This window comes from Kogia breviceps, chromosome 3 (genome assembly GCF_026419965.1).
Source record: "Kogia breviceps isolate mKogBre1 chromosome 3, mKogBre1 haplotype 1, whole genome shotgun sequence".
NCBI lineage: Eukaryota > Metazoa > Chordata > Mammalia > Artiodactyla > Physeteridae > Kogia > Kogia breviceps.
The window spans coordinates 183,574,724-183,586,939 of record NC_081312.1 but is presented as its reverse complement, the minus strand read 5'-3'; the positions used below and the strand labels follow the sequence as shown (position 1 = coordinate 183,586,939).

Here is a 12,216-nt window from a genome sequence, read left to right as displayed (position 1 = left end):
TTGCCAGGTAGAGTAATTTTGGTTGTAGGTTCTTCCCTTCCATCACTTCAGATATATCGTGCCGCTCCCTTCTGGCTTGTAGAGTTTCTGCTGAGAAATCAGCTGTTAACCTTATGGGAGTTCCCCCTGTATGTTTATTTGTCATTTTTCCTTTATTGCTTTCAATAATTTTTCTTTGTCTCTAATTTTTGTCAGTTTGATTGCTATGTGTCTCGGTGTTTCTCCTTGGGTTTATCCTGCCTGGGACTGTCTGCACTTCCTGGTCTTGAGTGGCTATTTCCTTTCCCATGTTAGGGAAGTTTTCGACTATAATCTCTTCAAATATTTTCTCGGGTCCTTTTGCTCTCTCTTCTCCTTCTGGGACCCCTATAACACAAGTGTTGGTGGGCTTGATGTTGTCCCAGAGGTCTCTTAGGCTGTCTTCATTTCTTTTTATTCTTTTTTCTTTATTCTGTTCTGCAGCAGTGAATTCCACCATTCTGTCTTCCAGGCCACTTATCCGTTCTTCTGCCTCTGGTATTCTTTTTTTTTTTTTTTTTTTTTAACATTTATTTATTTATTTTTGGGTATGTTGGGTCTTTGTTGCTACACGTGGGCTTTCTCTAGTTGCGGCGAGAGGGGAATACTCTTCGTTGCGGTGCGCAGGCTTCTCACTGAGGTGGCTTCTCTTGTTGCGGAGTATTGGCTCTAGGCACACGGGCTTTGGTAGTTGTGGCACACGGGCTCAGTAGTTGTGGTGCATAAGCTTAGTTGCTCTGTGGCATATGGGATCTTCCCAGACCAGGGCTTGAACCCGTGTCCCCTGCATTGGCAGGTGGATTCTTAACCACTGTGCCACCAGGGAAATCCCTGCCTCAATTATTCTGCTATTGATCCCTTCTAGTGTATTTTTTATTTCAGTTATTGTATTGTTCATCTCCCTTTGTTTGTTCTTTAATTCTTCTAGGTCTTTGTTAAACATTTCTTGCATTTTCTCAATCTTTACTTCCATCTTTTTCTGAGGTCCTGGATCATCTTCACTATCATTATTCTGAATTCTTTTACAGGAAGGCTGCCTATCTCCACTTCATTTAGTTGTTTTTGTGGGGTTTTATCTTGTTCCTTCATCTGGTACATAGCCCTCTGCCTTTTCATTTTGTCTATCTTTCTGTGAATGTGGTTTTCGTTCCACAGACTGAAGAGTTGTAGTTCTTCTTGCTTCTGCTGTTTTCCATCTGGTGGATGAGGCTGTCTAAGAGGCTTGACAGGAGGGACTGGTGGTGGGTAGAGCTGGGTGTTGCTCTGGTGGGCAGAGCTCAGTAAAAGTTTAATATGCTTGTCTGTTGATGGGTGGGACTGGCTTCCCTCCCTATTGGTTGTTTGGCCTGAGGCGACCCACCACTGGAGCCTACCTGGCTCTTTGGTGAGGCAAATGGTGGACTCTGGGGGGGCTCACACCAAGGAGTACTTCCCAGAACTTTGACTGCCAGTGTCCTTGTCCCCACGGTGATCCACAACCACCCCCCGCCTCTGCAGGAGACCCTTCAACACTAGTAGGTAGGTCTGGTTTAGTTTTCTATGGGGTCACTGCTCCTTCCCCCTGCATCCTGATGCACACACTACTTTGTGTGTGCCCTCCAAGAGTGGAGTCTGTTTCCCCCAGTCCTGTCGAAGTCCTGCAATCAAATCCCACTAGCCTTCAAAGTCTGATTCTCTAGGATTTCCTCCTCCCATTGCTGGACCCCCAGGTTGGGAAGCCTGACGTGGGGCTCAGAACCTTCACTCCAGTGGGTGGACTTCTGTGGTATAAGTGTTCTCCAGTCTGTGAGTCACCCACCCAGCAGTTATGGGATTTGATTTTACTGTGATTGCGCCCCTCCTACCGTCTCACTGTGGCTTCTCCTTTGTCTTTGGATGTGGGGTGTCTTTTTTTGGTGAGTTTCAGTGTCTTCCTGTGGATGATTGTTCAGCAGTTAGTTGTGATTCCAGTGCTCTCAGAAGAGGGAGTGAGAGCACGTCCTTCTACTACACCATCTTGAACCAATCTTCATTTTCTGTGACATTTCTAACGTTTCACCTAGAAGTCTCTCTTGACATAATTTAATGTGCCGGTTTTTAGTTTAGGTCTCATATAAATGGGAGTATGATACCCCTTAACCTTTCCTTGTTAATCTAATCTGACAATCCTTTAAAATCATGTTGCATTTCTTTTTTTTTTTTTTTTTTTAATTTTTATTTATTTATTTATTTATTTTTGGCTGTGTTGGGTCTTCATTTCCGTGCGAGGGCTTTCTCTAGTTGTGGCAAGTGGGGGCCACTCTTCATCACGGTGTGTGGGCCTCTCACTATCACGGCCTCTATTGTTGTGGAGCACAGGCTCCAGACGTGCAGGCTCAGTAGTTGTGGTTCACGGGCCTAATTGCTCTGCAGCATGTGGGATCTTCGCAGACCAGTGCTCGAACCCATGTCCCCTGCATTGGTAGGCAGATTCTCAACCACTGCGCCACCAGGGAAGCCCCCAATGTTGCATTTCTCTAACTGGAATGTCTTAGTACCTATGCTTCTTGTTGATAAATATGCAGTCTAGAATGATAACTGAAATACCATGAATAAAATCCAGGTAAAGCAATAGATCAAAGTACAGAAAACCCATCTTCTCCTTCTGCTTCCCCAGAAGATCCTATGGATCCCATTTCTCCAATTCTCTCTCCCCTTTGAGAATTACTACTCCTGGATCACTTAAGTGATGGAGCTCACTTAGGCAAAAATCTGTTGAATTATATTTGTGTGGTTATTTTTACTTAAACATTTTCAAACTCTGTGTATGCAGCTTAACAAAGATTTTTGGAGGCTATAGATTTAAAGTGTACAGTAAGAAATACCAAAACAACTTGTCTTTGGTGCTCAATTTAAGATTTTGATACAGTTGAAAGGCTTGATTTTAAGAGTGTTATTTATAAGTTCAACTTTTTCCTTGGTTACACACTCATACACCAAAACAATCTGTTTTGAACAGGCAGGTTGAATTAGCGTCAGTAAGGTCTTAGTATGTTTATTTTTCATCATGGAAATAACTTTTTAGGTCATGCGGTAGATCCTATTTTATAACAGTCTAAAATATGTGCAAACAGTGCAGTTGTTTATTGACTTTAAAAATCTATTGTTTCCTGAGAAAGAATTTTCAGTTCATCAGTTCTTTCATCACCACATAAAACACTCATTTGGCAGTTGAGTTTTATCAGTTTTTATGTCTTCCAGGCACTTAATACAAGAACATAAAATTAATTATTGATTATGGTAGAGATTTGGTACATCACTGTGGATTTTCAGTCAGCCTGAAAAAGGAGAAAAATCATATCAACTAACTCCAGGCAATCCGAGCTTGCTGTATGTATAACAGAAAGACAAGCATCATGCCAATTACAACATATCTTATTTAGCAAAACAGTGGAATAGTTCAGTGAAGTTATTTAATTCTGAGCTCTCTTAAAATGATTAGTAGTTGTATAGTTCTTGACCTGGATTATAAGGTTTGTGATTTTGCAAATTGATCCTTATATACTAATTAGTTTGTTGAAAAACCTTGATTTATGTTTCAAGATCTCTCTGATGCCTTTGACAGAGATATAATTTAGAACTTAAATTGACTTTATACAAAGGCAAGTAAACTAGTTATTGAATTTAAACTCACTTAGAGGCAGCTGTCTATGATATTACTAACTGGACCTTGAAGTTCCAGTGACCTACATACAGTGCAGCAGGGTACCTAGAAGATAACTGGTCCTAGCCCATGGTCTTGAGCCTAGTAGTATACATGTAGTAAATATTTACTTAGACACATTCATCCCCTGTTTTCTCTCTGGCATTATCTCTTGTAGGCCTCAGTGTAGGGTTGTGATTGTTTCCTGAATGTGTGTGAGCTTCCCTCCTTGCCCCATCTTCTGTGATCTGGGTTTTATTTCCAGGTGCCTGCTGCATGAAGCCTAGCTCCTCACATCCTAATATTTTTCTTTTTCATATTTTGATATTTGGACTGCCTAATTTAACTATGAACAGAAACGGTTATTAAAGAAATAGCTATTTGGGGCTACTATGTAATTTTGTAACATTTTCTCTGATGGTTTTCCTAAGATGTCGCAAATACTTTTATTTTAAAAACTTCACATTTTCTACTGATTTGGGACAGGGTTTACACATAATTGGGTTTGTATGTGTTCGGGGAAGAAGTGCAGAGAGGGTAATAATTGCAAAATATAACAGCAGCTACGTTTACATGGTTGAAATTTTGACTGCCATTTAAAGACTATGACAAAATTCTCTGAATCTGAAAGCATTATGAAAAAATACCTTTCATTAGCAGCAAGACAGGATGGGCAGTGAAGGAAGACATGCCCTTGTAATTATTTCTCTTGCTCTTCTCACCTTCTCTCTGTCAAAATTTTTAATTTTTAGTCTGTGAGCTTTTTAATTTGGACAACAATTAATTTTTCATCTCCTTTAAAAACTTACCTAAACTTTCAACAGGTGAATTTTGTGATATGTGAGTTGCATGTCAATAAAGCTATTTAAAAAAAAAAAACAAAACAAATTTACCTGAAACTTACCAACCTAAAAGCATTTTCAGGGGTATTGGGAAGCAGTATTGTATTAATGTTAGAAGTTGAGGAACAAATGTTAGTTAATTTATTTATAAATTTCCAAGTGATGTGGCTTTTAAGAATATATAGTAAGTCCCCTACATACAGACCTTCAAGTTGCAAACTTTCAAAGATGTGAACCTGTGTTCTCATGTCGAATCACATAAGTTAGTTCACGTGTCTGGCGTACATTGTCACATGCGTGCATCCTCTACAAGTGGTTCTGCTTATGTGTACTTTACTGTACAGTACTGTATAGAGTACAGTAGTACAGGATCTTTATTTCAAGCTGAGGATGTCCTGAAGCAAGTGTAAAAGCAGCAGTGATGTAGCTGGTACTGCCAAGAAGCACCAAGCGACAACAATGCAAACTACTGTAAGATTAAAAATGTTTTCTTTATTTTTTGCGTTTGTTTGTTATGTATTATTTGTGTGAAGAGTATTACAGTACAGTACCTATTACAGTACAGTACTATATAGCCGATTGTGTTAGTTGGGTACTTAGGCTAACTTTGCTGGACTTACGAACAAATTGGACTTATGAATGCGCTCTCAGAATGGAACTCGTTGGTATGTAGGGGACTTACTGTACTTCACTTTTCTATTTTTGGTTTGTTTTAATTTAGGAAAACTTTCCATTCGACTCATAAATGTGTATCTTAATGGAGGAAGGAAAGCAAATATAAGAGATAATGACGAAAATATTTAAATCTTATTTTTAGCATGAGAATGCTGTTGAGAGAGATGAACCAGAGGTACATAAATATTCTACTTTGCGCCTAGCTCCTCCTGGCTTTGTTGTCCACTGACAACCTGAGATCTGGCCAGATAATTGAGGAAGTGAGGAAATGTACTACAAAATTCTGTTATTTTGGCTTCTCTCTACGATGAACAAATTGTTGTTAAGGACTTTACCTTTTAAGTTATTCCACTTATCATTACAGAAAGCTGTATACCTGCACAAGTGGTGGCTGCCGTTGATATAAACACTGTCGCTAACGAAGTATACAAGTATAATTTTCCTCACACACAGTTACTGGCCAAGACAATTGAAGTGAGTAACAATATTGTTTTAATAAGTCTATATATAGCAAGGAAAATGTGATTGAGGAGTACTGTAAGATACTGGTTTCTGGTGTCTTCATTTGAAGATAAGTCATATATAAATGAAAAAGTTTAGGAGAAGGGAATTAAATTAACATTTTTTATTCTGTCAGAAGATAGCATGTTATTTTTTTCCTTTTTTCCTTTTTTAAAATTTCTAGTTTTAGAGAAAGACGATCAGTATTTTGGTCTCTGAGAGGAAGAATTGAAATGTAAGAATATGCTTGACTTCTAAATTCTTGGTTCTGTAATGATATTAAACTTTACTTAATTCTTTATTTTTAAGCATTACTCATGTGCAATATATATATAGCAGGAGTGAAAAAAAGAGAGTAAAAAAAGTGATTGGATATTACTTGTTGAATGCTTCTTGTTGAAACCTGTCAAAGTTAAAGATACCATTTTGCCTGTGATGAACTCAGCAGAAGTGTTTAACACTTTTGTTATTTTTAAAATAATATGAAATTGTGTTTTTCTCCCAATTTCACATTGTAAAACATTTTACACACAAATTTCTCATGAAGCCATAATTTGCATACAATAAACTGCCCTCATTGTAAAGTGTGTAGTTTGACTTTTGACCAATATATACTGTGTAACCACAATCGAGACTTAAAACATCCATCACCCTAAAATGTTCCTTAATGCCTCATTTTACGTGGTCTCTGACCCCAACCCCAGGCAACCGTTGATCTGCTTTCAGTCATTACAGATTAAATTTTCCAGTTCTAGTTATACCCTAAATAGAATCATGAGTGTAATTTTTTTGAGTATGACTTCTCTTGTTTAGTGTAATATTTTTTGCATTTACCCACATTGTTGTTATCTATCAGTAGTTGGCTCTTCATTATTGTTCAGTGATATTCTGTACAGTGGAATATTTCATACTACAAAATGTATATCCATTCACACGATGTTTGACATTTAGATTGTTTCCAGTTTTTGACTGTTATAAGAAAGTTGCTATGAATATTCATGTACAAGTTTTTGTGTGGACTTTGTTTTTACTTCTTGTGGATACATACCTGGGAGTAGAATTGCTGTATCATGTGGCAAATTTCTTTAACTTTATGAGAAAATGCCAACTGTTTTCCATAGTGTTCATACCATTTTACAGTCACACAGTCAATGTTTAAGTGTTTCAGTTGTTTCACATCCCTACCAACAATTGCTGTTGCCAGTCTTTTAAATGTTAGCCACTCTTGTGAGCATACAGTGATACTGTGATTTTAATTTGTATTTCCCTGGTGACTAATAATGTTGAGTTTTTTTTTCATGTGCTTATTGTCCATTTCTATGTTTTTCTTGATGAAATTTCTTTCCCAGTTTTTATTTGGTATGTTTGTGCTATTATCATTTAGTTTTAAGAGTTGTTTAAGTTTCTTGGATTCAAGTTGCTTGTCAGAAATATGTATGACAAATATTTTCTCCAAATCTGTAACTTGTCTTTTCATTTCCTTAACTGTGTTCATCAAAGTGCAGAAGTTACTTTTTTTTTTTTTATGGGACACTTTTTTGTGTGTCCTAAGAAATCTTGGTTTACCCCATTTTTTTCCTGTTTTCTTCTAGAAGTTTTATAGTTTGAGCTTTTACATTTAGGTTTATGACCCCGTTAAAGTTACTTTTTGTGTGTAGTCTGAGGTAGAGGTCATTTTTTTCCTAAGTGCATATAAAACTGGTTATTATAGCTTTAAAATATGTATTGAATTTAGGCAACATAAGTTCTCAAACTTCTGATTTTCTTTTTCAAGATTATTTTGGCTACACTCTCATTTACATTTATGTGTAAATTTCAGAATCAGCTTGCCAATTTCTACCAAAAAAAAAGATATTTTGATTGGAATTTCACTGATTGGTTTTGGAAGAACTGATATCTTCATAAAAGAGAGTCTTCCAATCCATGAACATGGTATCTCTCTTCACTTATTTAGGTCTTCTTTAATTTGTATCACCTATATTTTGTAATATTTAGTATACTAGTCTTACACTTATTTTTATTTATTGACCTAGTATCCTGTGACTTTGCTATATTGACTTATTAGTTCTGGTAACTTTAATATTGATTTTTAAACATGTACAGTTATATTGCCTGAGAAAAAAAGAGTTTTACTTTTCCCTTCCAGCCAGTGTGACTTTTTTTCTTGCCTCGTTGCATTGTCTAGGACGTTCTTTACAATGTTTAATAAAACATGTGAGAGTGGACATCACTGCCTTCTTCCAGATCTTAGGGGAGAACATTCAGTCATTTATCAGTTTGTAGATGTTAGTCGTATATTTTTCATAGATGCCTTTTATCAAGTTGAGGAAATTTCCTTTTATTTTGTTTTCTGAGAATTTGTATTATGAACAGGTTTTGAGTTTTGTCAAATGCTTTTTTTTTTTTTGCATCTTTTGACATGATTATATCATTTTCCCTTGTATTCTGATAATATGGTGATCATATCAATTCCTTTTTTGAATGTTAAGTCAGTATTGCATTCCTGGGATTGAATCCTACTTGTCATGATATACCATCAGTTTTATGTTATGCTACATCTCACTTGTTAAAATATTGTTAATTATTTTTGCATTTATCTTTATAGGTGACTTTTGTAGTTTCCTCATAACATATTTGTATGGTTTTTATATTTATACATAGCCTTATACTTTCTGTAAGAGTTTGTGAAGAACAAGTATCAGTTCTTCTATAAATGATAGAATTTCATCAGTGGAGCCACCTGGGCCTGGAGTTTTCTTTGTGGGAAGGTTCTTAATTATGAATTCAATTTATTTAATTGCTATAAGACATTATCATGTTTCTTAGCATTGTAGTAATTTTTTATTAGCAGCCTAACATTGTAGGTTTTACATTTTTGAGTGCTGGAGTTTACTGTAATCTTTTAAGGACTGTTGGATATTGTCTTCAGAGGCAGTTAATTTCAGACCATCTTGATTCTTTTGAGGCTTATTGTTAAGCATTTCAAACTGGATCTGGAGTAGCCTTTGCTGTAAGGCTAGTCTAATCTTACTATTAATATATGACCTTTCTTAGATTGCTATTAAATGCCCCATGTACTCAACTAGGTCTTGCCACTCTGGATGTTAACTCGAATGATTGATAGCCCTGAGATCTGGGAATTTTTTTGGCTTACAACTTCTCAGTAATTGTTCCTTTTCCAGCAGTTGTTCTTTGCCCTACCTCAAGGCATTTTGCCTGATACATGCACAGGTTGATACTCAGCAAGACACTCAAGGGGAATGTTATGCAGATTTCTGCATCTCTTTCCCTGTGCAGCTTCTTTTTGTCTGGCACTCTGCCCTGCAAATTCTAGTCACTTTGATCTTGAACTCCAACCTCTGTCTTCAACTCATCTACATTACCAGGTACAATTTGGATTTCCTTCACTGCCGTATGGAAATTATCTCTCGGCAGAAAGTTGAATTATCTTCAAGTTTTTTTTCCTTTTCTAAGGTGTGGCAGTCCTGCTCTGTCTGTGGTCCAGTTCCAATATCTGAAAACAGTTATTACATTTCTCCCAATTTTCTAGTTTATTTACACAACTCACAGGCAGAAGCAAAAGTCTCACAAATGTTTTTTTCAGTGAGATACAATTCACATCCCATGAAGTTCACGTTTTAAAGTCTACAATTCAGTGTTTTCTTGTTTTTTTCATTTACTTACAAAGTTGTGTAACCATTACCATTTTCTAATTCTAGAATGTCTTCATCCTGTAACCATTAGCAGTAATCCTGTAGCCATTAGCAGTTGCTCCCCATTTCTCCTTCCCCTAACCCCTGGCAACCACTAATCTACTTTCTGTCTCTATGGATTTGACTATTCTAGACATTTCATATAAATGGGATCATATAATTTGTGGCTTTTTTTTGGTCTGGACTCTTACAATTAGCATAATGTTTCCATACATCCATTTTCTAGCATGTATCAGTGCTTCATTTCTTTTACTGGCTGAGTAATATTCCATTATATGGGTATACCACATTTTGTTTACCCAACAGATTTGTTTTAAGTTTTCTTTCAGCCAGTATGAAATGGGAACATTCCCTAGCTCTATGATTGGGTATCCAAAAGGTAGAAATAATCTACTTACGTGTTGGAGAACATCTATCCCTCTCGTATTGAGAGCAGAATATCTTTCCCCCTGGCCATCATAGAGAGGAGGACTATGGGACAACATCATCTTTCTAGTCACTGGTAGCAAAGCATTTCATAAACTTCATGGCAAAGTACAGTCAGTCTACCCGTCTCATCATGGACTAGGGCAAAAATAAATTCGGAGTCAGAAGAAAGATACCTACAAAAAAGTAACTTTGAATTGACTCTCTTAGGCAGATGATATGCATTTAGGTTCCAGAATTTCTCTGACATAGAGTATGATTGTAAAAGTTATTTTATTAGAAAAAAATTAATCTAAATTTAAATTTAATGTAAATATTTAAAAGTTGATGCAGCCAAATGTCCAATTCAGCAAGAGTTTTCTCCCACTAAACCAAGTATAAAAAAATAACAAAATCTCAGTAAAGCACCCATTATGTTCAGCAACTTAACCTTCCTTTCTGTTTTACCTTCTAAGGGAAACTGTGAAATACTTTACATATTTGGGGACTGATTGGCATTCCCAGCTACATGCCGAAAGAAATCTGGGGGCATTTAGAATAATACATCTGTGTCCATTTTTCTAGTGGTAATTCTATTTCAGTACCAGTTTTAACAGATGATAATAAATTGTATTATCTGCATATGATATAAGAACACTAGGGAGAGGGAAGAATGGAGGTACCTCCGGGTCATTTGAAAGGAGAGAATCAGTTTGTTAAAATGGTGTCTATAAGACAAAAGACAGCCTACCTTCCTATGGCTTTTAGTCTCTTCTAGGATGTTCTCTTCAGCCCTGTTCTGACGTGGAGAGAGGGTACCATGTCCAGGTCAATCATATCAGAACTACGTTGGGGGTCATGTTTCAAAAGGGGGTGGAAGGTTAATGGAGAACTTAGGGGTAATGAGAGACCTCAGGAGCAACATAGTCTAATCATTTGAACATTTACTTCATGCAAGTTATTGAGCCCTTAGAGGGAGCACAGATATGACTGAGAGATAGTCTTTACCTTCAGGAACTTACTATTTAGTGCATAAGTTGGACTTGTAAACAGTTTTCTTTGGGACTTCTGGTCGACTGTGGCATAAAAAAGGTATTTCTTTTCTAAAACTCTGTTTCTTTTCCTAATAGAAATAAGGAAAGAAAAGAAAAGGGGATGGCAAACCATTATGAATGAAAATAGGATTTAGCCATAAACCAAAGCAGAAAAGAAGACCGGGAAGAGTAGTGTCAAATGCAGTGGTGATGAAACACAAGTGAATGAGGATGGCAGAATGTCATGCAGACCTCCCTGTGTCCCGTGCAGAATTGAGAAGGAAAGAAGGACAAGGGAGCAGGCAAAACAGACCCAGCATACTTGTTCAAAGTCAAGAAAAGAGACGTTAAAAAATTCCACATCACTGGGCCGAAAGCATCATTGCAACCTCTGCAGACTTCCTGCTCATCCTAAATGCGAGAACATGGGTTAGGGACAGAGGCATGGTCTTAAGTTAAAGACCTTTGTGGGTTCTTCCCAGAAGGTGTGGTGACAAATACCCGAGTAGAGCTACTGCTCTTTCTTCCGCCTTTTTAGCAAACTTCTAGATTCAAGTGATCTCCATTAAAAATTAATAATAGTTAGAAAGGAGCCAGTTTGAGACTATCCTAGTATACTTTTAAAAGGAAGTAACATACACAAAAAAGCAGAATATACACAGAAAAATCATATTAAGAAGCAGAAGAAAATTACAAAAACATGTCTGCATGCGCTTGAAACCTTAAATAAAACTCAGTATCTTTAAAACAAGAACTCAAATAAAGTATACATGAGGTCAAAAAACAATAAGACAATAGATATGAAGAGTATCAGTGGTCTGGGAAGAAAAAAAAAAAGATGAGAAAAATAAAACCATTATAGAAATGAAAGTCATGTCAGAATAGCAAACAGAAGACAATAAAACAAACGGACAGAAATATTAACAGAAGTAGATGAAAAAAATTCCTAAAATAAAACCTCCAACAACTCATGAACTGTAGTACCCATGAACCCTTACCGAAAAAATGACTCAATCGCTTAATCTAACTAAGCAAGAGATGAATCAAAGTGGAGAACCCAGGAATAAAGCTGCCACGTTAGGAAAGAAATAATGGTCGGGAAGCAGGGTGAGAATGTGATAAATCTTTGCAGTGTAAGAATAATAATATAGTTGGAAGAGGAAGGAAAAGTGAGACTCAAAAAAAGATGTCTATTCTTTGAAAGATAAATGAAGCTGTAGATTTTTAGGACATCATTTAATGTTGTCGTCAGGAGCTCAGCTGAGCTGTCAGGGATCAGGGTAGCTGATTAAAGCAACAGGGCAAAGATGAAAGAGCGAAACCTTAATCACTGGCTGTGGTGGGAAAAGCAAGTCTCTAAGAAACAG

At 36.7% G+C, this 12,216-nt stretch overlaps 1 protein-coding gene across 5 annotated transcripts in view; it reads left to right on the top strand.

Annotated features, from left to right (window-relative positions):
• Positions 1–12,216, top strand: part of TRDMT1 (tRNA aspartic acid methyltransferase 1) — a 61,435-nt gene that overhangs the window by 27,113 nt on the left and 22,106 nt on the right. For 4 of the 5 annotated variants that reach the window (XM_059059205.2, XM_067030496.1, XM_059059209.2 and 1 more), the window contains exon 2: positions 5,561–5,670. The exons of the other annotated variant lie outside the window; for it this stretch is intronic. In XM_059059205.2, the coding sequence (XP_058915188.1) occupies positions 5,561–5,670 (110 nt within the window). The remainder of the gene's footprint in view (positions 1–5,560; positions 5,671–12,216) is intronic. 5 annotated transcript variants of the gene reach the window in all.